At 47.5% G+C, this 27,909-nt stretch overlaps 1 protein-coding gene across 1 annotated transcript; it reads left to right on the top strand.

The window, feature by feature from the left end:
• The first annotated feature begins 21,838 nt into the window (after positions 1 to 21,838).
• On the top strand, positions 21,839 to 27,909 carry LOC146042418 (phospholipase A2-like). The gene is made up of 5 exons (XM_083162405.1): positions 21,839 to 21,859; positions 24,017 to 24,098; positions 24,180 to 24,327; positions 26,382 to 26,488; positions 27,758 to 27,909. The coding sequence occupies exons 1-5, from the start codon at positions 21,839 to 21,841 to the stop codon at positions 27,907 to 27,909; spliced, it is 510 nt and encodes a 169-aa protein (XP_083018531.1).

Genomic DNA, 27,909 nt, shown 5'->3' with positions numbered 1-27,909 from the left:
GGCAGCCACTTGTTTTCTGTGTGGATCCTTAGGGATCGGGCTAGGTATCCCAAATGTCTGTTAGACCACTTTACCAATAATTCTGGTGGCGCTCTAGGTGTTCAGGTGTCCAGTAGAGATAATTGTATATGCAGATCAATGGTGGATGATAAAATCCCAGTAAGTAAATGAACTTTAAAAAGCTAAACGCGTTTCCCCGGATATTATGTATCTTCCGGCTTCCTCCCCCAATACAGGCATATCTGGCCTCATGCTGAGGTCCCACACCCTCCCCTAATACAGGTATATCTGGCCTCGTGCTGAGGTCACACACCCTCCCCTAATACAGACATATCTGGTCCGGTGCAGACATCACACACCCTCCCCTACTACAGGTATATCCAGCACGGAGGTGATGTCACACACCCTCCCCTAATACCGGCATATTCAGCCTCGTGATGAGGTCACACACTCTCCCCTAATACAGACATATCCGGCCTGGTGCGGACATTACACACCCTCCCCTAACACAGGTATATCCGGCCTGGTGCTGACGTCACACACCCTCCCCATATACAGGCATATCTGGCCTCGTGCTGAGGTCACACACTCTCCCCTAATACAGGTATATCCGGCCTGGTGCTGAGGTTACACACTCTCCCCTAATACAGGCATATCTGGCCTCGTGCTGAGGTCACACACCCTCCCCTAATACAGACATATCTGGTCCGGTGCAGACATCACACACCCTCCCCTACTACAGGTATATCCAGCACGGAGGTGATGTCACACACCCTCCCCTAATACCGGCATATTCAGCCTCGTGCTGAGGTCACACACCCTCCCCTAATACAGGTATATCTGTGACACTCTGTAAGAGATAGTGGGGCAGATGTATTAAGCCTTAAGAGATAAATGCAAGGGTGATAAGGAGAGATAAACGTCCAGCCAATCACCTGCTAACTGCCATGTTACAGGCTGTGCTTGAAAAAAATCAGAGCTGATTGGCTGGACGTTTATCTCTCTTTGGGGCAGATGTATTAAGCCCATGGAAGAGAAAAACTGGAGATAAAGTTTTAATACAGGCTTAATACATCTGCCCCTTTATCACCCTTGCATTTATCTCTTGTTAAGGCTTAATACATCTGCCCCAATGTTCGTGTGTGCCTTACTGTTTCTTTTACCAGTCTTTTCTGCACTCTTGTCTTCACAGAGAGATAAGTAGCACCAGTGTTGATACAATTGGACTGATGAATGGCAACAAATTCTATACGTTTAAATATTTATTTATGACACTGAAAGAATATGCAATATGGCATCTGATAGCCAAAATATGTTTTATGCGGTTTTGCTTCAAAGATTCAGAGTATGTCAATTATTCTCAAAACATCATCTTGGCGCGGTTTACCTACAGTGAAGGTTACACTCTTGGCCATCAATACTTCACACAGTTAAATCATATGGTAATGATAAAGACTACACAGAAGAGGGTGCACCACCTTGGGTTCTGTAATAGCGCGCCTCTTTTGGTCGGTTGAAAGACTATATAAGAAAATATGAAAGAAGCAGATATGTCAACTACCTTAAGTAACTTCAGGCACTATGCAGTGACTCTGTATCAAATAAGCTGATAATGGCCACAGCTGTATCACACTGTGTCATTAAGAAAGATGTAAGAAAAATATATATTCCTTATGAGCACTGATCTAAACCTAACATTATCAAGCATAATACTTTAGGCCAGAGTGATTCCTACAATGCAGTTTAACAAAAAAGCATGTAGTATATTTAAGACACTTATAACCTTTCACCGTAATTCTCTATAACAATCAGATTGCGTTTCACGGTTACTTGTATAACAATTCACAATGTCCTTTCATTAGTTGCTACCTACTTGAGTACTCAAGTGTTACTGTCCTAACCTGTGCACAGGGTTTAATGGGTTAATTCCAGGGCTCCTGTCTCTTAATATGGTGCAGGTAGTTTAGTACACACATAGCTGAGGTCACAGAATGCTGGTAAGGCAGGCTTTATCTATCAGGCTTATGACTCTCTTGTAGTCCTCTTCTGAGAGGGGGTTAGTGTTAAACAGGCTGTTCAGTGTCCCCTCTTTTGTATAATAAACATGGAATGAATGTATAGATCTCAGGCTTGGATCCTAGCCCTCAAATAGGGAAGTGTTGTACTGTCCCCCTTTTCTGTTAAAGATAATGACGGAGTCTCATTGGGTCTCTCCCCTGGTGCAGGGTGCATGCTTATCTTGTGTGATTAGGGGGTCCCCCAAATACCCGTCCTCAGCTGCTGTTGCTGGCTCCTGCCAGTCACTATCACTTGCGGGTCTCTGCCAGATGCTCAAAGGCTGCTCTCAGTCTCTCTCCTCCCTACACGCTAGTGTGGGTGCTGCCACGTTGCCACACTCAGCCGCCGGAGGTCTGCTGGTCCAAAATGGGGACTCTCTGACTCTGTCACCGACTGTGACCTTCTGTCAATGCGAGGTCAGGTAAAGCGCTGCTCCCAGCTTCTGTACTCTGCTCTGTATTCTGACTCCTCTGATCTCTCTGCAGCATGCTGTAACTCACATGCAAACTTCCACTCCTCATGTCAGGTCACACAGCACACAGCAACCAACCCAGGCCTCTCTGGTCTCCCCACTCTCCAGGCGGCAGCAGCGCTCCTGGTTCTCAGAGTCCTCCAGATTGCAGCTGGACTGGTTGCTTAGTAATTAGGTCAAAAGTGCAGCAGCTCAGTCTGCACTGGTTTACACTGTTCAAAAGTGGCACCAAGGATTGTCCTTGCTCTGGGGTGCCACAACCTTCCCCACTGAAGGGAGGCGTGTCCTCATGCCTGGAAACTTAAAAAGATAAGTAGTCCGTGGATCAATACACCTTAGTCTCTAAAACAGGCTGGCATTTGCCCACGGGACTGACCACCAGACCTATGGCTGGTCAACTACTTTATCAAGATCACTTGCGTCTACCTCATCAGGAACTGGAACATGTTACTCTGGAAGAATTTCATTTACCTCATTATCACAATCACTTACTGATACAGACAAAGGTACAGGTTGAGATACACCAGAAAGGGTTTGCAGTCCCCATACTGGCCAAAACATGCTAACCATATCAGACACAGGGTAATCTTTACACAAGGGTTCAGGTGTACTTAATCTCTCTGCCTCTGTTGGTGGTGATTCTGTGGTTTCTCAATGGCCGGGCAGGTATTTCTTTAGCTGGTTGTGATGAATCACCATCGACCTGGCATTCTCGAGGGTTGCAATTAGATATACATCACTCTCTGGGTATGGAATTTCAGTGACTTTATAGTGGGTAGTTTCCCAATATCCATCGAGCTTACTACTACGATGGTTTTGTCTTTTCCACAGAAAGCGGTCAGCCTTCGCCTGGCGACTATAGCTGTCAAAACTAAAGCAAAATTGGTGGAAATAATTGGTGATCAATACAGTGCGCTCTCTCAGTTAAATGTATTTCTTTTTACCCGGAGATTATAGTTGTCGGCTTGCTGTTGATGTCTTCTTTTAGTACGTTGCTTGATGATAGCATAGGTGGTTTTAAGTCAACTCTGATGTTCCTACACCCAAGCGGTGTAGGGTGCTTCATCCTGAGTGATTCCTTCTGGGAGGGACAATTGGACGTCAACAGGTAATCATCCCTCTCTTCCAAAGAGGAGGTAGAACGGGGTATAGCCAGTGGTGCAGTGCTCTGTATTGTTGTATAGAAACGTGACTTCAGACAGAAGGTTGGGCCAATCTTGTCTTGTCTCTTTCGGTATTGACTTGAGCATACTGATGATCGACTGATTCATACTCTTGCAGACCCCATTGCACTGTGGGTGATATGTCGTCATGTGCAGTTTATGGCAGCCATAGAGGGTAGACAGCTCCTGGAAAAGTAGAGATTAAGAGGCGGACCCTTGATCTGTCAATATCTTCTCCAGGTAGCCGTAGGGCCTCACAAAAGTCATCAAAAGAATATGAATAGGAATCACCATTCAAAAGAATGGTGATTCCTAATTTACTAAATATTACATATGGCCGGTAATTAGTGGGATACAGCCTCTAATTGCTAGTAAAATACGCCTGGAAAATACACTTAATTTTCCAGGCATATTTGGCAGAAGCCTGCACGGATCAGTCAGATCCTGGGCTCAAAGAGCAGGTCCTGGTTTTAAAGAATCAGGGAACAATTTAAATAGGGTTCCCTGTATTTTTTAAAACCAGCACCAGGCCCAAGGGCCGGTCTTAGTTCGCACAATATGGGGAACAAAACGAAAAGGGGTCCAGGTCCTTTGTGAACCAGCACTAGGCCCAACCAGCCACAGCCTACAAGTGCCCCCGGCCAAAGCATTACCACTTGACCGGACAGCCTGGGCAGTGGTCCTGAGGAAGTGGGGACCCCCAATGAAGGAGTCCCCTCCTCCAGAATTTACCTAGCCAAGCTGAAGCCTAGGGCTGTCCCCGGTGGCCCTGGGCGGTGGCCACCAGGCTGATAAATGTGTAAAAATAGAAATAAACTATTGGGTTTTGCTGTGGAACTTTGGGTCCCAGCAAGTCTGCACCGCATACTGGGACTGGGGGGGAAATAAATGTATTTTTTTTTTAAATACTCAGTATTAACCCCACCCTCTCATGCATCTGAGTGATATAACTAATTGAGCATCTACCACTATCCACATGTATGTTGTGAGAGGCAGAAGGGAGCCCATATTAGGAGGACATGCAGGTCCTTATATGCCACACAGAGCATTATGGGGTTGCTCCAAGGTGGGTAGCTCTTAGTTTAGATTCAATCCCGGTGCCCGCCAGCGGAGAAGGGCAGGGACCAGCTGCCCAGCTGTCGACAGACTGGGCCGCACGTGCACAAGAGACGCACGCGAGTCCCAGTCCCCTTCCGCCGGCGCCGGTAAGTGGGGGTAGGGGCGGCCATGGGGACCGGCGGGGGAGGCAGCAGATATCAGCAGGAAGCTCCGTTGCCACGGGGTGCGTGGGAATCTCGTGCGCACGCGCACCCTGGTGGGAGCTGGCGGTGGTGTGGGGTGCAGTGCCCCTGGACTGGTTGGGCTTGGCGGCTCTAGTGTGGCGTACCTTTATATTCTAACACTTACCACTTATTATTAGGGTAACAGTGGTGTGGGGTGCTGTGCCCCAGGACTGGTTGAGCTGGGTGGCTCTAGTGCGGCACACCCATACATTCTATCTAACACTTACCACTTATTATTAGGGTAATGGTAGTATGGGGTGCGGTGCCCCTGGACTGGTTGAGCTGGGTGGCTCTAGTGCGGCATGCCCTTACATTCTATTAACACTTACCACTTATTATTATTAGGGTAACGGTGGTGTGGGGTGCGGTGCCCCTGGACTGGTTGGGCTGGGTGGCTCTAGTGTGGCACACCCATACATTCTAATAACACTTAGCACTTATTATTAGGGTAACGGTGGTATGGGGTGCGGTGCCCCTGGATTGGTTGGGCTGGGTGGCTCTAGTGTGGCACACCCATACATTCTAATAACACTTAGCACTTATTATTATTAGGGTAACGGTGGTATGGGGTGTCATAGGCACGCCTAGCGTTTTCCCAGACACTCCCAGCCTTGTCCTAGGCACGCCTAGCATTTTCCCGGATGCTCCCAGCCTTGTCCTAGGCACGCCTAGCGTTTTCCCGGATGCTCCCAGTCTTGTCCTAGACACGCCTAGCATTTTCCCGGACGCTCCCAGCCTTGTCCTAGGCATGCTTAGCGTTTTACCGAACGCTCCCAGCCTTGTCATAGGCACGCCTAGCGTTTTCCCAGACACTCCCAGCCTTGTCCTAGGCACGCCTATCATTTTCCCGGACGCTCCCAATGTCTTTTTTTAACTTTTATTAACCCCTCCCTCTCATGCATTATTTACGGAACTAATTGAGCATCTACCACTATCCATATTTATATTGTCCAATTCAAGCCTAGCGTTTTCCTGGACACTTTCAGTGTTGTTCTATTTACGTCTAGCTTTTTCCCAGCCACTCCTAGCGTTGTCCTAGACACGCCTAGTGTTTTCCCACACACTCCCAGCATTGTCCTAGGCACGCCTAGCGTTTTCCCGGACACTCCCAGCATTGTCCTTGGCACGCCTAGCGTTTTCCCGGATGTTCCCAGCCTTGTCCTAGTCACACCTAGCGTTTTCCTGGATGCTCCTAGCCTTGTCCTAGGCACACCTAGCGGTTTCCCAGACGCTCCCAGCCTTGTCCTAGGCGCCCTAGCATTTTCCCAGACACTCCCAGCCTTGTCATAGGCATGCTTAGCGTTTTCCTGGATGCTCACAGCCATGTCATAGGCACGCCTAGCGTTTTCCCATGCAGCGTACTTTGGGCCATACGCATGCGCAGCCAGGGCCGGCGCCACCACTAGGCAGCTCAAGGCACCTGGAGGGCGGCAGTTCGCCCCTCACCCCCAGCGAACTGTGTAAAACAAATTGCTGCCCCGGCGTCCCTGCAGTGCTGGGGCGGTCAGGGGTCGTCCCTGCAGTGCTGGGGCGGTCAGGGGTGTCCGTGCCGTAGGGGTACCTGCGGCGCCGTCATGTGTATAAAGCTGGCTGCGGCCGGCGGGGTCCCTGTAGTGAATAGCAAATAACTAGCGCTATGCGCGCGGCGGCGCTGGAAGCGCTAGTTATTTGCTATTCACTACAGGGACCCCGCCGGCCGCAGCCAGCTTTATACACATGATGGCGCCGCAGGTACCCCTACGGCACGGACACCCCTGACCGCCCCAGCACTGCAGGGACGCCGGGGCAGCAATTTTTTATACAGGTACCCCCCCCCCTCCCTCCCCCCGGCACCGGGGCGCCCCCACCCCGACTCGCCTGGGGCGCTCCGGTGCCTTGCACCGGCCCTGTGCGCAGCCGCCATGCAAATTTGCAGCCATGCAATCAAGTCTGCATTGCCTAGGGTGACCAATTTATCCCTTTAATCCGGGACACATATTAATTTTCACCTGGCTTTAAACTGCCACACCTCAAGACTCCATTTCACCTGGTATTAAACTGCCACAGAACCTGTGTAATTAATATGTGTCCCGGATTACAGGGATGAGATGGTCACCCTAGCATTACCCCCAGAGACACCTGGTGAATTACCGTTCACATTGTGATGAATCTGTCCCTCGGGATGTCCCTGATGACGTTTATCGGTGACAGAGCAGCGCCCACAATGTTATCCTCCAGCACAGTGACCCCCATCATCAATTCCAGGGCGCGAAAGCACTTTCCCATTTCCTGTCATTATTGGGGATTCTCTTCTCTTGTTCTCTTGTTCCCGTATTTGCTTTCCCTTTGTTTATACAGCTCATATTTACTGTTCTGTATTGAGACCGACCCGGAACACGCAGCATTGTGACATAGTCCTGCTTATTAATGGGCCTATTGTTCTCACTCTGTAAACAGAAGTTTTGGGTTTCTTTGGATGTCAGATTGCGCTCATTGTGCATGCAGCTTTGTATTCTCCACACCTCTCCGCTATTTATACCTGGCGGCACCCCTGGGTATCTGGGGCACCCCTGGGAGGCGGCTTACAGCACAAACAGGCATTCGCAGCGGCATGTGCATGAAGTGGCATGTGACCGTCTATACACAGTGCTGAGTGCGGTGTGCGCCCAAAATCTGGCATCGCACAAGGGCCGCCAAGAGATATGCCAGGCCCCGGTAAAATTGTGCCCGTGGTCACCTCCCAAGATTAGGCCATGCCCCCAAAATGTTTTGGTGGGTGAAAAAGCACTCTAAAGTCGAGGGGGGAGTGTTAATCCCCCCCCCCCCAAGCAGCAGCAACAGCACACACCTACAGCATGTGTCTCACACTGTCAGTGAGACGGTGTGTGGGGGTCGGACCAGGGCCACGCCTCTCCAGCAAGCCCGGGTAATTAGTACCCCCCCCCCCTCGGCGGCCCTGGTCGCACCACTCCTCAATGGTAGGTGCACACATGTGACTATCCAGTCCCAAGCAAGGAACACACCAGTTCCCGCTAATTTGTACAATCAGTCAGTGCAAACAGGGCCGCCACTAGGAATTTTGGGGCCTGGGGCTGATTTGCAGTCCGGGCCCCCCCTTTATTTGCGCTTGCGCAGTAGTCTGACCTTCCCGGGACAGAAGCAACCATGCCGGGCACCATGGAGTCGCACAACTCAGCAGGTCCCGAAGCAAAGGCTTCTTCAATGCAGGACACCGGTGGCCAATTAAATTGCAGCACCAGCTAGTGAGCCAATCAGAGCTCGTGTACCGGCAGCCGCTCTGATTGGACCCAAGGACCGAGCACAGCGCAGGCAGCACAGTGGAGGGTTGCGGTGGGCAAAATGAGCTGCCCGGGCCCTTCCAGAGGACGGAGCCTGGGACACCTGTACCCACAGCACCCCCCTGTCGGCGGCCCTGAGTGCAAACGCCTGCTCCACCTAAACCCGAAGGTCTGCAAATCCACTGTAATGGAAGCCTGTGCTGAGCGGCCTGGATCGTGAGCTTACAACCACCACAGGCTTCCAGTACAGTGGATTTGCAGACTGAGATTTCGGGTTTGGGAGGAGCGGCCTGTGCATGAAGTGGCGTGTGGCCTCCTACCCCCCAGGGCCTGGTTAAGGGTTCCCGCCACCCGAGGCTAATACAGAATTTTTTTTCATTTTCTCACCTAAGTGGTAGTTGCCATGGGTTACGTACTCATTGGCAGGGGTTTTGTTCTTGTTGGTAGGGGTTACATGCTGGTTGCCAGGGGTTACTTGCTCATTGCCTGTAGATACATATGCTCATTGCCAGGGGTTGCTTCGTCATTGCCAGGGGGTTTCTCGTTCCTTGCCATGGAATTTCGTGCTCATTACCACGGGTTATATGCTTGTTATCAGGAGGTTACATGCTCATTGCCTGGGATTACATGCTCGTTGTCAGGGGGTTACATGCTCATTGCGTGGGATTACATGCTCGTTGTCAGGGGGTTACATGCTCATTGCCTGGGATTACATGCTCGTTGTCAGGGGGTTACATTTTTCGTTGCCAGGGGGATTACATGCTCGTCAACAGGGGGGTAACTGCTTGGAAAACAGTCATTGGGTCTACAGCAAGTTGGTCGACAAGCGTTGGATCAACATAAGGATAGGTCGACATGATTCTAGGTCGACATGGATCAAGGTCGACATAGGTTTAGGTCGACATGTCATTAGGTCGACACACGCATTAGGTCGACAGGGTCTAGGTCGACAGTCAAAAGGCCGACATGGGGTTTTTCACAGTTTTTTGAGCCGACATGTGCCGACAGGCGGTATTTCACGCCCTACCATCCACTAGGGTGTGGTGGGAGAATAAAATAGTGTGCCCAAAGCATGGTAAGTGAACCAAGCAATGCGAGGGGATGCGGTGCACTGGAAACTGTGCCCATGTCGACTGTGTCGACATTTGGGTAAAAAATAGTGAAACATCCCATGTCGACCTTTTGACTGTCAACCTATACCCTGACGACCTACTGCTTGTGTCGACCTATTGACCCATTGACTTAAACCCATGCCGACCTTTCCCCAGGTCGACCTAACGGTGTCGACCTAATGCTTGTAGACCAACTTGCTGTAGACCAAACGATCCCAATCCAACTGCTCAGAGCCCACGAGGGCTCCCAGAATCCACTTTGCGTACTGCCTTTCCCTGACAGACGCTAGAGGTCTAGTAGTAACTCTGTCGGTACTTGTGTATTATCTGGGCGCCCGATATTATCATTGCATGCCACTACTTAAGGCATGCGATGCGATTTTTCATTGTAAAGACCCGATTTTTAATTGTAGTCTCCCATGGGTGATTTCATACCCCCACTATCCAACTACGCATGGAGTTGATTTTATATAGTGTGACGAGCGCAGCGAGCCACCGAGCCCGAAGCATGGCGAGCGCAGCGAGCCCCGCGAGGGGACGCGGATTACTTTACATGTATTTTGCGTCCCCGCGCGGGGCTCGCTGCGCTCGCCACACTTTGGGCTCGGTGGCTTGCACACTATATAAAATCAACACTGTGCGTAGTTGGATAGTTTGGGTATGAAATCACCCATGGGTGACTATACAATTAAAAATCGGATCTTTTTTTTTTTTTTTTATTCAGTTTTTTTTCTGCAAATACAAAAACAATACATACAAACCTCTAAAAATACAATTCCATATTTAAACAATAACATATAAGACAAAGACAACGGCGCAGGTGTTAAATACATCTTATTATTTACTTTCACCTCAAGTTTGAATAAAGCGCGGGCCACCTGGGAGTAAGTGAAAAAGAAGACATATTTACTTTTTGATCTAAGTAAAAGGCTCTAATACTGGGATGGTATAACTACTCGGTATTCCCGATAACCCCGTGGCCTACTTATGCCTCAGAGAGAGGAAGCAATGGATAAAGTTCCCAGAGCAAGAAATTCAAGTGAAACCATGCAAATCAAATCAAATCAAGACCGTGCTATGGAAGAAAAAAAAAAAAAAAAAAAAAAAAGTGACTAACATATGCAATTGTTTTCTCCCTTCACTTATTCAATATCAATATAATTTTAGTATACATCAAACTGTATTAAATTCTAGTGACAAGCTATTCTAGATTTGTTTTTATAATATTGTGAATTTAACCATTTACTCCAAATTTCATAAAAATTTTTTAATGTCTTCCTCGTTTGTGCCAAACTCTTTTCTTGCTCTAAAATATAATTAACCCTTGCTTTCCACACCTCTATATTCGGGGAGGTTGTAGCCATCCATAATCTACCTATTATAACCTTGGCTATTGCAACCAAGCTAATTATGTATTTTCTCTCTGCTACACTAATATTCTGTGGTACAATACCCAACAAACAGCAACGGGCGGTCAGCAGATCTGATGAAATACCTGTTTCTACCATAATATCTCTAATTTTACCCCAGAATTGCGCTACTTGTAAACATTCCCAGATTAAATGATAGAATGATCCTGGGGCATTTTTACATTTAGGACAATGAGAGGAAGATCTACCCGCGAATTTCATTAGCCTAGTGGTTGTAATATAAAGAGCTTCGTCTGTTGAACTCGTAAGGAGTTCGTGGCCGAAGTTACTGCTGATTTCGCGGTGGACCATTCTGCCTCAGTCAGGTGTCCAATGTCGTTTTCCCACTTTAATTTAAGCTGAGACAGACCCTCTGCACACTCCACACCCCTCACTATATCATACACCCTTGAGATAGTCTTTCTCACCCCACCTGTTTTCAAGAATTTTTTTATTTCATTCTCTTTGAATATTATTGGGAGATTGTTTATGTGGCCATTAACTGCACTTCTTAATTGGAGGAAACGGAAAAAAAAAGAATTCGGGAGACTATATTCCTCTTTTAAGTGAGCAAATGTCTTAAACCCGTTAGAGTCGAATAATTGTGAAAGAGAGATAATCAATAAGGGAGACCATACTTCATTAATTTGGAGTGTTTTAACTTCCAATGGAGTAAGAAGATCTACTATTCTATAATCTGGATCAACATCTTCATCCTCCATTAATTTTTTCGACTCTAACCAGATTTTCACCGCTTGGCGGACAATCGGTGGATCTCCGAAGTATACTTTACCCTGAAGCAGCCTATGCGAAGGAGTTATGCCTTGGGAAGTTGTATCTACCAAGGCCTTAATCACATAATGTTGTTCCTCCCATTGATTAAACCACATCCTCAGATGGCCTAATTGAGCGGCCAGATAGTACTTTCTAAAATCTGGAAAACCGAGACCCGCTTCGCTCCTACCCCTCATTAAATATTTAAGCTTAACCTTAGGGCGAGTACCCTTCCAGATGAATGAATTTAGGATAGTATTTAATTTTAGAAATATTGCTTTAGGAAGATACATTGGAGATGTCACACGCAGCCGCGGCGGTGCGCGGCGGGCATATTACTCACCCGTTCGCGCCCGCCGTCGGCTAGCGTGTAGTGGTCTCCGGGTCAGCGGCAGCGGGCAGCGGCAGTCTGGTGGGCAGCAGGCAGCGTGGGACGCTGACAGGTGTAGCAGAGTGTGCTGTAATGGTGCCGGGAGGCCGGCGTCGCCATCTTGGTTAAGGGCAAATAGCAGATTGGCCCAGGTCTGAGGTTTCCGCCCCTACTGACCTGACAGCCAATGGCAGCCGCCCTCTTGGGATATAGGGGATCTGCCTAGGGCTGTTCAGTGTCAGTACAAAGAGTCTCCCGAGGCGTTCACAGCTCCCAGCTGACTCCGGCTCTCTGACTCACCTCTCCTGACCTTGGTGCCTTGCTCGTGCTCTGTGGCTGGTCTAGGTTACTGCTTAACCCCATCGCTGCCAGGCCTCTCCACAGTCTGGCCTCATCCTGTATCCCTGAGCTTCCTGGCCTAGCTCTTCAAGTCTCCTGCTTCCAAGCAATTCTGCAATCCTCATTTCATCATTCATCTTCTTCCAGTCTTCAAGGATCCTTCATTTACCATCAAGTACTTTCTCTTTCCGGATCCTCTTATTCTTCAAGACCCCTGCCTGTCGTCCTGTGCTATTGAACTGTCATTATTCAAATGAACTTTCTTCTTCTAAAAGTGCCTTGCTGGCTCAAGTATTATTTACCACTAACTGCCACTTAAAGAAAGTATTCAAGTGTGTATTGTTTCCATTGATGAATTCTATTATTAAACCTGCACGATTTAATCCTTCCTCCTCTGGTCCGCCTCCGGTTGCTACACACCACACGACTTCATCCAGCCCTTCAGTTGTGACAGTTTGTACTGACCCGATGGAGTCGGGTGTTGAACAGGCTTCCATGGCGGACGTCTTTCAAAGCATCGTGGCTCGTCTTGAACAAGTGGAAACTACCCAACGCCAAGTGGCTCAGTTTCTTCAGGCCTTGTCCCCGCCCCAGGCGGCTCCCTCAGTGTCGGTGGCTCCCGCACCAGTGATTCCAGTTCCTGTTTCCACACCAGGATCCGTAGTTCCTCATCACATGCAACTGCCAACTCCCAGCAAGTTTGATGGTTCACCAAAGGGATGCCGTGGGTTCCTGAACCAATGCGATGTTCATTTCACCCTGCAGTCGTCTCACTTCCCAACCTCCAAGGCAAAGGTGGCATATATTGTGTCTCTCCTGGCAGGGTCAGCTCTGGACTGGGTGTCCCCTCTCTGGGAACGCTCTGACCCCCTGCTCAATGACTATGAAGCTTTCATTACCTCTTTCCGTCGCATCTTCGACGAACCTGGCAGAGTGGCTTCTGCCGCCACTGAAATCCTGAGGATTCGCCAGGGTAGCAGATCTGTGGGACAGTATGTTGTGCAGTTCCAGACCCTGTCCTCTGAATTAAAATGGAACGAAGAGGCTCTCGTCTCCGCCTTCTGGAATGGGCTGGCAGGTCGTATCAAGGATGAATTAGCTACTCGTGACTTTCCTGCTACCTTGGCCGAGCTCATCTCCCTGTGCAACAAAGTAGATCTACGGATGCAGGAGCGCCAACTAGAGAGAAACCGCTCCGATCGCCTCCGCCCTCGCTTTACCACCAATGTTGTTCCCGTTCCTAGATCAGGTTCTTCCACAACTACACCTCCTGATGAACCCATGCAGATCAATCGCTCTCGGCTCTCCTTGCAAGAAAAGTCCCGTAGACGACGGGAGAATCTTTGCATGTACTGCGGTTCTTCCGCCCATTTGCTGTCCTCTTGTCCATTGCGTCCGGGAAACGGACGCTCCTAACCTCCCAGAGGGAGGCCCGGTTAGGAGTTCTGCTTTCATCTCCCTCCTCAACTGTTTCCACCATTCCAGTTACCCTTGTGTGTCCTCAAGGGAAAATCAAAGTCCAGGCCCTATTGGATTCCGGAGCGGCAGGAAATTTTCTTTCTTCTTCCTTCGTCTTTCAACACTCCTTGACAGTACAACCCTTGGTCCATCCCCTGGTTCTCACTGCAGTGGATGGGAGTCGTATTTGTAGTGGGCAAATCACCCTTCAAACCAATCCAGTGACAGTGCTAGTCGGTGCTTTACATCAAGAGACTCTAGAGTTTTTAGTCCTTCCTCAGTCATCACACCAGATGGTCCTGGGCCTACCATGGCTCGCTAAACACAATCCTCATATTGATTGGACCAGCATGGAGATCAAAGCATGGGGTACGAACTGTCTAACCACTTGCATGCCTCGTATCCTTCCACTCAATCAAATTAATCCTCAAGAAGGAGGTCCCAGTCTTCCAGCTTCACCCGTGTCTATACCCACACCATACCATTCTTTTTCTGATGTATTCAGCAAGGGAGGTGCCGATACTCTGCCACCTCATCGTCCTTGGGACTGTCCGATAGAGCTGATACCCGGGAAGTTCCCACCGCGGGGCCGTATCTACCCCTTATCTCTACCCGAGACCAAGGCTATGTCTGACTACATTCGTGAGAACTTGAATAAAGGCTTCATTCGTCCATCCACTTCGCCAGCTGGAGCGGGGTTTTTCTTCGTAAAAAAGAAAGATGGAACTCTCCGGCCATGTATAGACTATAGGGGCCTAAACGATATCACTGTCAAGAACCGCTACCCATTACCCCTCATCACCGAACTCTTCGATAAGATCAGAGGGGCTTCTATTTTTACCAAACTGGATCTGAGAGGAGCATACAACTTGATCCGAATTCGTTCCGGTGACGAGTGGAAAACGGCTTTCAACACCCGAGATGGCCACTACGAATACCTGGTGATGCCATTTGGTCTTTGCAATGCCCCGGCCGTCTTCCAACAGTTTGTAAACGACATATTTCGGGACTTACTGTATCATTCCATCGTGGTGTATCTCGATGATATCCTCATCTTCTCCCCTAACCTCCATCTCCATCGTCAAACCGTCTCTGAGGTCCTCCGGCGTCTACGCCAAAATCAATTATTCTGCAAGCTAGACAAGTGCGTTTTCGAGGTCACTTCCATTCCATTCCTTGGCCACATCCTCACCAGCACCGGGATAGAGATGGACCCAGAGAAAGTAAGAGCCATCCTAGACTGGACAGCGCCTACCACACTCAAAGGCATCCAGAGGTTCCTGGGCTTCTCAAATTATTATCGTCGCTTCATCCGGGACTTCTCCACCCTTGCTGCACCCCTTACTGCTCTAACCCGTAAGGGAGTAGATCCAAGTCAGTGGCCACCCGAAGCCTCTCTAGCCTTCCAACAACTAAAGAATGCGTTTGTCTCCGCTCCAATCCTTCTTCAGCCAAATCTCGACAAACCCTTCATTCTCGAGGTGGACGCATCCTCAGAGGGAGTCGGGGCAATCTTGTCGCAGAAAGGGGAGGACCAGGAACTTCACCCTTGTGCCTTCTACTCCAAGAAGTTTCTTCCAGCAGAGAAGAATTACCCCATTGGGGAGCAAGAGTTACTGGCAGTCAAGTCAGCGTTGGAGGAGTGGCGGTACCTCCTGGAGGGGGCACGACATAAGATCACTATATACTCTGACCATAAGAATCTCTCTTTTCTCAAGCACGCCCAATGCCTTACTGCTCGTCAAGCCCGCTGGGCCATGTTCTTCGAACGATTTGATTTCCAGATCAGATTCAGACCCGGGTCGATGAATGCCAAGGCCGATGCTCTTTCACGCTCTTTCGAGACTCCAGCAGACCTTGAGACTCCTCCTCGACCAATCCTCGATCCTCTGGTTTTTGCTCAAGTTACGGTCCAACCTTCACCTCCTCCGGGCAAAACCTTTGTTCCCCTCAATCTTCGCAAGAGAGTGCTGTCCTGGGCACACGCTTCCCGTTTCGCAGGACATACTGGTGCACAGAAGACCCTAATGTTTCTATTACGTTCATATTGGTGGCCCACCATTCGTCGAGATGTAACCAGCTTTGTCGCCTCCTGTGTAAAGTGCGCCCAGCATAAGTCCTCCAGAACGTCTCCTGCCGGTCCTCTTCTACCTCTAGCCATACCCACAGAACCATGGTCCCACTTGTCTATGGACTTTATCTGCGAACTTCCTCCCTCCAAAGGGCATACGGTAATCTGGGTGGTAGTTGACCGGTTCTCAAAAATGGTGCACTTCTTCCCATTGAAAGGCCTCCCATCCGCTCCAGTTTTGGCTCAGCTCTTCATTTCCACAATCTTCAAACTCCATGGGTTGCCCAAAGAGATTATATCTGACCGTGGAGTGCAGTTTGTTGCAAAGTTTTGGAGGGCCCTCTGTTCCGCTGTACAAGTCAAACTCAAGTTCTCCACCGCTTTCCACCCACAAACCAACGGGCAGACGGAACGCGTCAACCAAGACTTGGAAGCCTTCATTCGCTTATTCGTCTCTTCTTCACAAGACGACTGGGTAGACCTTCTGCCTTGGGCGGAATATGCGCACAATAACTCTTATCATTCATCCTCCGGCACCACTCCCTTTTTTACTGTTTTTGGCAAACATCCCCGATCTCCAGATTTCTCAGACTTATCTTCTTCCGATGTTCCTGCAGCTGCTGCTTCCTTACAACGGTTTGCGAAAATCTGGTCAGACGTTCATACAGCTCTCCTCAAAGCATCCGCTCGATACAAAAGGATGGCGGACAGGAAAAGAAGAGCGGCTCCCAAATTGAAGGTTGGAGATCGAGTGTGGCTGTCTACCCGCCACATACGCCTTCGGTTACCATCTATGAAGCTGGCTCCCCGGTTCATCGGGCCATTCCCAATTACTCAAGTTATTAACCCTGTCGCCTACAGACTACAGCTTCCTTCTTCCCTGAAGATCTCAAATTCTTTTCATGTGTCTCTTCTAAAGCCCTTGAGATTGAACTTATATCAGAAGAAGGTGCCCAAACCGCCCAAGATTGGCTCAGAGAAAGAGACAGAGTTCGAGGTGAGGCGCATCATCGACTCACGTTGTCGCAATGCCCATCTGCAGTATCTGGTAGAATGGCTTGGATTCGGTCCTGAAGAGAACTCCTGGGTTGATGCTGCAGATCTTCATGCTCCCCGTCTGGTGAGGCAATTCTTCCAAAGGAACCCACACAAGGTGCGTAGGTGCCCTGGGGTCACCCAGAAAAGGGGGGGTACTGTCACACGCAGCCGCGGCGGTGCGCGGCGGGCATATTACTCACCCGTTCGCGCCCGCCGTCGGCTAGCGTGTAGTGGTCTCCGGGTCAGCGGCAGCGGGCAGCGGCAGTCTGGTGGGCAGCAGGCAGCGTGGGACGCTGACAGGTGTAGCAGAGTGTGCTGTAATGGTGCCGGGAGGCCGGCGTCGCCATCTTGGTTAAGGGCAAATAGCAGATTGGCCCAGGTCTGAGGTTTCCGCCCCTACTGACCTGACAGCCAATGGCAGCCGCCCTCTTGGGATATAGGGGATCTGCCTAGGGCTGTTCAGTGTCAGTACAAAGAGTCTCCCGAGGCGTTCACAGCTCCCAGCTGACTCCGGCTCTCTGACTCACCTCTCCTGACCTTGGTGCCTTGCTCGTGCTCTGTGGCTGGTCTAGGTTACTGCTTAACCCCATCGCTGCCAGGCCTCTCCACAGTCTGGCCTCATCCTGTATCCCTGAGCTTCCTGGCCTAGCTCTTCAAGTCTCCTGCTTCCAAGCAATTCTGCAATCCTCATTTCATCATTCATCTTCTTCCAGTCTTCAAGGATCCTTCATTTACCATCAAGTACTTTCTCTTTCCGGATCCTCTTATTCTTCAAGACCCCTGCCTGTCGTCCTGTGCTATTGAACTGTCATTATTCAAATGAACTTTCTTCTTCTAAAAGTGCCTTGCTGGCTCAAGTATTATTTACCACTAACTGCCACTTAAAGAAAGTATTCAAGTGTGTATTGTTTCCATTGATGAATTCTATTATTAAACCTGCACGATTTAATCCTTCCTCCTCTGGTCCGCCTCCGGTTGCTACACACCACACGACTTCATCCAGCCCTTCAGTTGTGACAGGAGAGTGTTGAATTATGTATAGCACTTTTGGTAGAATCACCATTTTTATTAAATTAACTCTCCCAGTGGTGATCAGAGGCAGTCTACCCCAGGCCTTGACTTTTTTCTTTGTCCACTCAATTATGGGATTTAGATTGTAACTTATAAAATCTTTTGGGTCTCGAGTTATTACAATCCCCAGATATTTGAAAGTATTCACAACTTCCATCTGGGTTATCGGGCCTGACGCCACACTCCCCTGATCACCAATGGGGAATACTACCGATTTAGACCAATTGACTCTAAAACCTGAGTAGTCGCCAAATTGTTTAATGAGATTTAATAGCAACGGGAGGGACTGCCTATAATTATCTAAGAAGATTAATAGATCATCTGCATACAGCAGGATCTTCTCCATACTATCTCCTATAGGAAGACCCGTCATACCCGGATAATGGCGGATAACACATGCCAACGGCTCAATTGCCAGGGCGAACAAAACTGGGGAAATAGGGCAACCTTGGCGAGTCCCCCTAGCCAAATCGAAGGGATGTGATGTCCAGCCATTCACCGAAACTCTAGCCTTAGGTTCTTGATATAATAACTGAAGCCACTTCAGAAAGTTGGGACCAAAGCCATATGACCGTAGAACTGACCACAAATAGGGCCATTCCACGGCATCAAATGCCTTGATTGCATCCAAAGAAATGACCGCGGCTTGGTTGCTTACCACTCCATTCAATTGTAATATTGAATATAGTTTATTAATATTTATGCTTGTGGTTTTATTTGGCATAAAGCCTGATTGATCAGAATGTATCAGCTTAGAAATATGTTTATTTAATCTATTAGCTAAAATTTTTGCTATTATTTTGGCTTCGACTGGGATAAGGGAAATTGGCCTATACGAATCCAACTCAGCCGGGTCTTTTTCTGGTTTTAAAATAAGAATAATATTTGATTCTACGAAGGATTTCGGGATTATTCCATCCTGAAAACATTGGGTTAAAGTTAACCATAAGCGAGGTGCTAAGATCTCAATATATTTTTTAAATAACTCAACTGGAATTCCGTCCAATCCCACTGCCTTCCCATTCGGTAGAGATTTAATTACCTCCACTACTTCGTTCAGCATGAACGGGGCGTCCATCTCCTTTTGGGCGGCTTCATCTAATTTAGGTAGGGGTATTCTCCCTACAAAGTCATCCATCTCCTGGTGACTATAACCTGACATGCTAGAGTATAATTGGCTAAAATATTGGACAAAAGCTTCTCCAATCTGTAGCGGAGTGTTAACCATCTCCCCTCCTTGATTTTTAATTTTTAATATTAGATTGGGGGGTTTATCATTTTGTGCTAAAAACGCCATATATCTTCCTGGCCTATCCTCGTTCTGATACCTGACCTTGGATCGAAACCTCATAATGTTCTGATTATGCCTATCTATCTCCTCCAACCACAATGATTGAGCTGATTGCCACACTCTAAATGCAACGTCAGTTTTCGTAGTATAATAATCCCGCTCTTTTTCTAAACATGTTTTTTCTTTATCCAGAATTTTCATTCTAGCGGTTTTTTTAATATCCGCTATCTTTTTTTTGAGGGTACCACGAATAAATGCTTTCAGAGCGTCCCAAACTGTGTGTGCACTAGTTGATTCAAGGTTATGCTCCCAAAATTCCAGCCACTGATTCACGAGATCGCCGTCTGTCTCTAGGGCGGTTAACCATTTTGGGTTAAACCTCCAAAAATTACAACCCGAATCTAAATTACTTAAAAAATCGATACTAATTGGAGAGTGATCAGAGATGCCTCGAGCATGATACTGGACATCACGAATCAGTGGCATAAAACTATGGGAAACCAAAGCTAGGTCGATTCTGGACAGAGCCATATGAGATGTCGAGAAGCATGAATATTGTTCTTTTCTAGGATTAATAACTCTCCAGGGATCAAGTAATCCTAAAGAGTCTATATAATCAGCGAAACCCTGATTCCCGCCACCCCCAATCAATGATGTCTTACTCCATCTGTCCAATTTAACATTGAGTACATTGTTATAATCACCCATACAAATGACCGGAGTTGCGGGGGAGGATGATATAAATTCCAAAGCCTTGTTCAATACTTTGTATGAGAAGGGGGGTGGAATGTACAGAGAGAGAATCAACAAGTTCTTAGTATTTACGACACAATCCAGAAAAACATAACAACCTAATGGATCAATTACAACCTTTTGTTGTCTGTATTTGTCAAATGTTTATGTTTAATGTTTGGGTACTTATGTAGTATCTGGGCTGCCGATTTTGTGATTGTATGCCTTACCTTAAGGCATGCAATCAGATGCGATGCGATTTTGCATAGGATTCAATGTTAAGAAGGTCCTGTTCATTTCCCCACTATCCAAGTGGGCATAGAGTTGATTTTATATAGCGTGGCGAGCGCAGCGAGCCACCGAGCCCGAAGCGTGGCGAGCGAAGCGAGCCCTGCGAGGGGACGCATATTTCTTAAAAAGTATTCTGTGTCCCCTCGCGGGGCTCGCTACGCTCGCCACGCTTCGGGCTCGGTGGCTCGCTACGCTCGCCACAGGTTTATATCCAACTCCATGCCCACTTGGATAGTGGGGAAAGGAAAAGGACCCCTTTTTCCCATTGAATTCTATGTTAAAATGGACTCAGACCATTTTAACATTGAATCCTATGGAAAAATCTTGACCATCGCATCGCATACGATTTGGTCGCATGCGATGCGATACAATGCGATCCGATCCGATTTCTAAATCGGAAGCCCAGATACTACATAAGTACCAATGTTTGTATTTGTAAAGCGCAGGTGGTTTTTTTTTTTAGATACTATACGTTATTACACTGCAAGCTTGATAAACTGCTGTAACTGGGTCACCGTTAATGGCAAAATGGGAAACTCCTCTAATTGCATTGATGTGAGATATCCGTTGAGGACATGTGAAGGGTGCAGAGAGATAATATGCCTGTAAACACGATTAGAGCTATAGCCTGGAATATACGTGGCATGAATGATAAAATAAAAAGATCTTTAGTTTTGAATCAATTGAAACAATATGGGGCTGATATCATGTGTTTATCAGAAACCCACCTAATTGGTGAGAAACTCTTAGCCTTAAAGAAACCATGGATCGGGCACGCTTTTCATGCACCTTTCACATCGTCCTCGAGAGGAGTCTCGATATTAATCCGGAAGACAGTAGCCTTTAGCTGTAAAAATCGGATCTTTACAATGAAAAATCGCATCGCATGAATTGTATGCCACTATATTGCATGCGATGCAATGAAAAAATCAGGCGCCCAGATATTACATAAGTACCCCTCTGTCTCCTAGCAGGCGGTGGCCATTTTTGGGAGGTCATTTTTACAGGTTCCATATCCATTTGCAGACACGCGGATGCCCCCGCAGCAGCTTCCAGGTACAGCCAATCATGCTTGCGCTGCGCCCCCACAGGACCCAGCCGGATCGGCCTATTGGTTAATCAGGCCCCGCATACCTCTATGACTGTCTGTAACTACCAATTTCCAATTGTAAAGCGCAACGGAATTTCCGCACTATATAACAAACCGTTAATAAATAAGTGCAAATATTCCTCATGTTACCAAGTAACCTGGCACCGGGTGGCCACGTCCTCAATTGACTCGTAGGTTCTATAAGTCATTCTGCCAATCACAAGCTTTCCGTCACGCTGCCTGCTTGTGATTTGCTGCGATTGGTACCCCGGATCATTTCAGCAAAGGGGTATTTATGAGCGGGTTCCACATTATATAGAAACACATAAATCTAATGTTCCCTCCAGACTTGCCCCAGCCAGTGCTAGATAGTGTCTGTGTAGTGTGGTGGAGGGTATTGGCATAGATTGCATTAGCCGAGGAGCAGAGCAAGAGACAAGGAAGGAATTAAGGCTTCTTATCCTGCTGTGACATTTGGGACTTCTCCGCCTACCTGGTGACTGATACCTTGCCAGGACGGCTGCAGCCAGAGTCAGGGATGAGCACGGAGGGATCTCAGGTGAGTATTATCACACTCTTACCTGTAGGACAATGAGGCAGTGGCTGCAGAAGGCAGGGTAAGATCCTGAACTCACCTGGATGAGACAAACACAGATTTATATTATTTCTCTATTGTGCTTTATTTACAGTCTGTTCCTTGGATATATCGCAGAGGCGTGATTATTTGGATATATGATAAACCCAGTAGCGCTATCCCAATATGGACACCACAGTGATATAGTTGGATGGAATGTTGATACTTCCCTTCCCTTTTAAGATGTGGGGCTCCTTGGTTTTCTCAAATGGAGGTTACTTTGGCCGGCGGAATATTTCTCCCGATAGATGCATATAGAGAAAGACAGGAACAATGGTTGTCTATATGCTTGTTATTTCTTTTTTCATATTTCTTAGTGAGATTTAGATATATGCGTACCTCACTTACATAGTAAAAAATAGAATAACATATATAAAGGTATCTTTTTCTAAGGTGGGTGGCGTACCCGTACTCACGATGTGACGGTGTGTTCGAATCGTATAAAGGTATCTTTTCCAATCTTGGTTTCCAAATAAGGTGGGCCCACCTTGAAAAAGGGACATATTGTCCCGAAACATGTCGGTCTGAGAGCCTGATACCCATTTTTATACCCTTCAAGCGAGGACTAAAGGTAAGGACTGCAGAGTATCTGATCCTTGTGACAGCTGTATCTCGTCCGGATCGGGGTACTGTTTTGTCACTCTGTCAGCTACCTCAGTAACCTGCCAAGTCCATGCACCATATTTTATATCGTGTTTTTTATCAATAAATCTTTTTTGGAAACCAAGATTGGAAAAGATACCTTTATACGATTCGAACACACCGTCACATCGTGAGTACGGGTACGCCACCCACCTTAGAAAAAGATACCTTTATATATGTTATTCTATTTTTTACTATGTAAGTGAGGTACGCATATATCTAAATCTCACTAAGAAATATGAAAAAAGAAATAACAAGCATATAGACAACCATTGTTCCTGTCTTTCTCTATATGCATCTATCGGGAGAAATATTCCGCCGGCCAAAGTAACCTCCATTTGAGAAAACCAAGGAGCCCCACATCTTAAAAGGGAAGGGAAGTATCAACATTCCATCCAACTATATCACTGTGGTGTCCATATTGGGATAGCGCTACTGGGTTTATCATATATCCAAATAATCACATTCAGTTTTTTTAGGTCTTTAAAGGTTAGACCTATTGATACACCCCAGCTGCCATCCCTCAGGAGCGCACGAGATAGAGCCTAAAATCTTTTTTCATATCGCAGAGGCGTACCTAGATATTCGTGGGCCCCATAGCAAAAGTTTGTAAGGGCCCCCTATTTAGCAACTGATGGTGATAAATGTATGTAAAACATATTACTTAGTAAATATGGGCCCCCTTCAGCTCTGGGCCCCATAGCAGCTGCACCCCTTGCACCTATGGATATATGACTCTCTCTATATATATATATATATATATATATATATATATATATATATATATATATATATGTGCAGATAGCGACCGGCACTTGGTACATCCAGGCAATAGGAGAGGTGCCTTCCACAAATAATATAGTAGCGGTTTTCAAATAAATGAAGACTGGAGGCGGCACTCTATATATATATATATATATATATATATATAGTCATATATATATATATATATATATATATATATATATATACCAAGAGAAGGACCTGTCACTCAGGACTGAAATAAGCTGCGTTTCCGTGTGGCTTGCTCTGTTGCCATGAGTCGATGACCTGTGTCGACACACAGACATCCATACACAATACTCCAAATGGACAAAGGCACTCAGAGGCTTAATGCTGGTGAAGAAACTGGAGGAATTTTTATTCCATAGCCTGTCTACGTTTCGGGGGTCAAGCCCCCGTCGTCAGGACACAAAGGCACAAGTAACAATTGTTACAAGTAATGTTACTTGTGCCTTTGTGTCCTGACGACGGGGGCTTGACCCCCGAAACGTAGACAGGCTATGGAATAAAAATTCCTCCAGTTTCTTCACCAGCATTAAGCCTCTGAGTGCCTTTGTCCATATATATATATATATATATATATATATATATATATATATATATGACTATGCTGTGACCCTGGCGCTTATAGAGTAACAATGTTGTTTCTTGTTCTAGCAGCATAGGTCCAGCGGTGCCCTCCTAACCCGGTATTGGTGGAACATGGCACCCTCTCTGCTCGTCCTCGTCCTCTGCCTAGGTAAGTCCAGGAATTTGGGGGGATGAAGGCCGTCTGCCCAGTCACTAGCGTGGGTAATGACTCTACTCTCTCCATTTTTAGGAGTGGTGGGGCAAACGTATGGTAGCCTTTTTGAGTTCTATATAATGATAAATCAAGTGACCGGGAGATTACCACTGAAAAACTATGCGTTCTACGGGTGCTACTGCGGCGTTGGCGGTAGCGGCTGGCCGGTGGATGACATTGACTGGTGAGTACGGAAGGTTTCATTTAGGGGAGAGGGGTGCAGTACAGCTCACAGACGATGTCTAGGTCGACAGTGAAAAAAGTTGACGCGTGAAAACGTTGACACTTTTTCTGGTGTTATTATCAACATTTGAGCACGCGGAGCCGCTACCGCTGCACACAGAACACTTACCGTTCCCGATCGGAGGGCACGTGGATGTGACAGTATGAATAAGTGACAACCTCTTTTATGTTGACCCTTTGGTGTCGACCTATTAACTTTTGCCCTTGATGTTGTCCGTCGGATCATACAGCCTGATATTTATCACTAACCTCCTCGGGTAAATCCTTTTAGGGGTAAATGTACTAAGATGGGAGTTCTATTGAAGATGGGGTGTTGGCCATAGCAACCAATTACATTCTATTGTCTTCTAGCTGGCACTAAATAAATAAGAAGTAAAATCTGATTGGTTGCAGGATACGGTCGCTAGGGCGACAAATTAAATAGGTCGAGTTGGTTAAGGTCGACTTTTTCTGACAGGCGGCATTCCACTGGGGTGTGGAGGGAGAATATAATTGTGTGCCGAGCACAGTGCGCCATGGCGTGGGGACGCGGCGCACTAATCCGGTGTCCATGTTGACCTATAGATATCAGCCTGAGCAGTGGTGTAACTATATAATGGGTCCATAAAGGTTACAGGCCCATTTTGGGAGGGACATTTTCAGGTGAGCGGCCCGGCAGACGAGTATCAGGTGGGGGTGTAGCAGACCCACAGCGCCCACAAATTACCCAGCGCCTCCAAGCCACCCATAGGGTCCCTTTATTAACTTTTATTTGGGGCAACAAAAATCAGAGCCCTAGAGTAAAAAACATAAAAACTGTTTAGGCCAGTGATGGCTAACCTTGACACTCCAGCTGTTGTTGAACTACACATCCCAGCATGCCCTGCATCAGTTTTAGCATGGCCAAATATTAAAACTATAGCAGGGCATGCTGGGATGTGTAGCTCAACAACAGCTGGAGTGTCAAGGTTAGCCATCACTGGATTAGGGCAAACTGGGCTGCTTGGTGCCCACTGGGTACTTTGTGGGAACCTGGATTGGCTAATGCATGACCCCGCTCTGCCATAGAGAGGAGCGGTCCTGCTTCCTGCTGTAAGCGCCAGTATCCAGGGCATAGGGGTGCAGGAGAGTTATACCCTGGAACATTAGAACATATCCCATGTCACCCAGCTGGCAGCTGTGCCCAGGCCTCTGCCATCATGGGTAAGGGCATCACCTGCCGCAGAAATGCCCCTAACTGTAGAATCAACACAATCCCTCAGCATAGAGAACCTCTTATTTCTATGCAGGATTTGTAAAACACTAAACACTCAAACTGGGGCTGCAGTGATCCCTAACCAGGTGAGCTTACACTTTAAAGGATACGGTAACTATGTGGATTTTGGGGGCAGATTTATTAAGCTCAGTGAATTGATAAACTGGGTTTTATCACCGGCCAATCAGCTCCTACCTGTGAAGCTACCGGCTTGGTTTGAGAAATGACAGGTAGGAGCTGATTGGACAGTGATAAATACCACAGTTTCTCACTTCACAAAGCTTAATAAATCTGCCCGACAGATAGAACAGGTTTGGGTGTCTCTAACCTCGCAGCTGTCACTGGGTGAGAGGCAGGAGGCACCGTCCTGTTGGTCCCAGGTTGCGCCATGAAACAAAAGCCACTTTCTCCGCACAACACTTATACGTTAGTGGTCCATCTCACGTGGACAGAAACGTGGCCAGTCCTCGACGTCCGCAGTCGGCCACATAGCTTAGGAGGGGGATTTTCTATTAAATGAAGCAGTTTAAAATGGAAGAGGTTGCAAGAAGTTGACATAGACAAAAGGTCGAAACAAGCAAAATGTTGACATGTCTAAAAAGAGGGAAATAATGTTAAAAAAACCATGTCGACCTTTTCATGCGTTGATCATTGCCACATCGCCTGTTGCTTACGTCAACCTTGTGCATGTCGACCACATGATGCCGACGGTTGACCTAGACACTATTGAAATTGCAGTCGTCCTCTGTTCTCTCCCCCAGGTGCTGCCACGTCCACGATTGTTGCTACGAGACCATGGCGTGGCTGGGCTGTAACCCCAAGACGGTGTTCTATAGGTTCTACAGCGAGTACGGCAATGCCACATGCGGTAATGATGAGGTGCTGGGGAGAAGAGCTTACAATCAGTGTGCACAGATAAGGCGTCCTGAAGACGTTAGGCCGGCTCCTTCTCTATTGTTCTATATAAGTCTTATAAATAACACACGTGGGGGGCTAAGCTTGTCCCCGCACAATACCGGAGTGGGGGGGGGGGGGGGACAATGGCTTCTATGTAATGACATCTAGGTGGCCAAGCTCATCAATAACACAATGTACAGTAATAACAGAGGCTGTTGATAATATAGTGGCCCTATACATACACCGAATATCTCCTACATCTGCCAGATCATTGCATTTGTTCACAATGGGGCTGATTAAGCAGGACCCGCAATTGTGCGAAAATTGCTATTTATTGTTGCACAACTGCGCACATGTGCCCACCTCACTGCGCATTCTAGAAAATGCAACCACAGTCCTCGCTACCCGTACACATCCAAATCGCACAGCGATCACATTCATTTGCAAGGCGGCATTTCACTATAGCGGGGCAGCATCTTAACTGAACTCTGGCTGTTCTAATTCGCTCAGCAGCGATCAGGTCTGAATTAGGCCCTTCGTTATACACATTTGCACATATAAGAGAAGCCGCCGCCACCACATGCAGGATTCCTGCCAGCAGAGGGCACCTAAGCACAGTCCCTATATTGGGTAATAAATTAGAGCTAACTTACGTGGAGGATCCCTACACACCTCCAAAATGGCAACTGAGGACAGCAGGCAAGCAGGGCTTACTGCCACCATGTGCCCTCTGGTGTGGCCGGTAGTGGTTTGGGAAAAGGCTCTACACAAAGCATGGTGCCTGGATAATGTTTTTAGGATGCTCTGAGAAAGACTGCAGGTGGGCTACTGGTGCTGCGCAGCCTGCTAGCCAGATGCCGGGACCGCGGTCCTTGCGCAATGGTAATAGCCACAAACCCATCCCTGCGGCCATGACCCTGTCACCTCCTCAAACAAGACAGAGGGAGAATTTTAACAGGATGAGAGATTCAGAAAGTGAGAGATTTGGTAAGAAATCTCCAGTATTTTTAAAGCGGCAATCATTTACACTGCAATACCAGTATGATTTTGCAGTGTAGATGATTGGCGTTGGCGCTTTAAAAAACCTGGAGATTTCTTACCAAATCTCTCACTTTCTTAATCTCTCATCCGATTACATTTCACCCTCAAACTTATTTGTTGCCACGGTCAGGGAGCGATAATAAGCAGATGCCAAGTGCTCGTCCTCAATGTGTAATCCAGCGTTGTTTCTTTGTTACAGTTGACAGCGAGCTGGGCGGATGCGCCAGACAGACATGTGAGTGTGACCGGCAGGTCGCCCTCTGTTTCTATAACAACGATGACAAATATTCCATATTGAGACGCCGTTATTCCAAGACAACCAAATGTTACGGGTTCCAGCCCGAATGCTGA

The sequence above is a fragment of the Crinia signifera genome, chromosome 19, assembly GCF_055691185.1.
Source record: "Crinia signifera chromosome 19, ASM5569118v1, whole genome shotgun sequence".
NCBI lineage: Eukaryota > Metazoa > Chordata > Amphibia > Anura > Myobatrachidae > Crinia > Crinia signifera.
The sequence above is the reverse complement of the archived record's forward strand: the minus strand, read 5'-3'. Positions and strand labels throughout refer to the sequence as shown.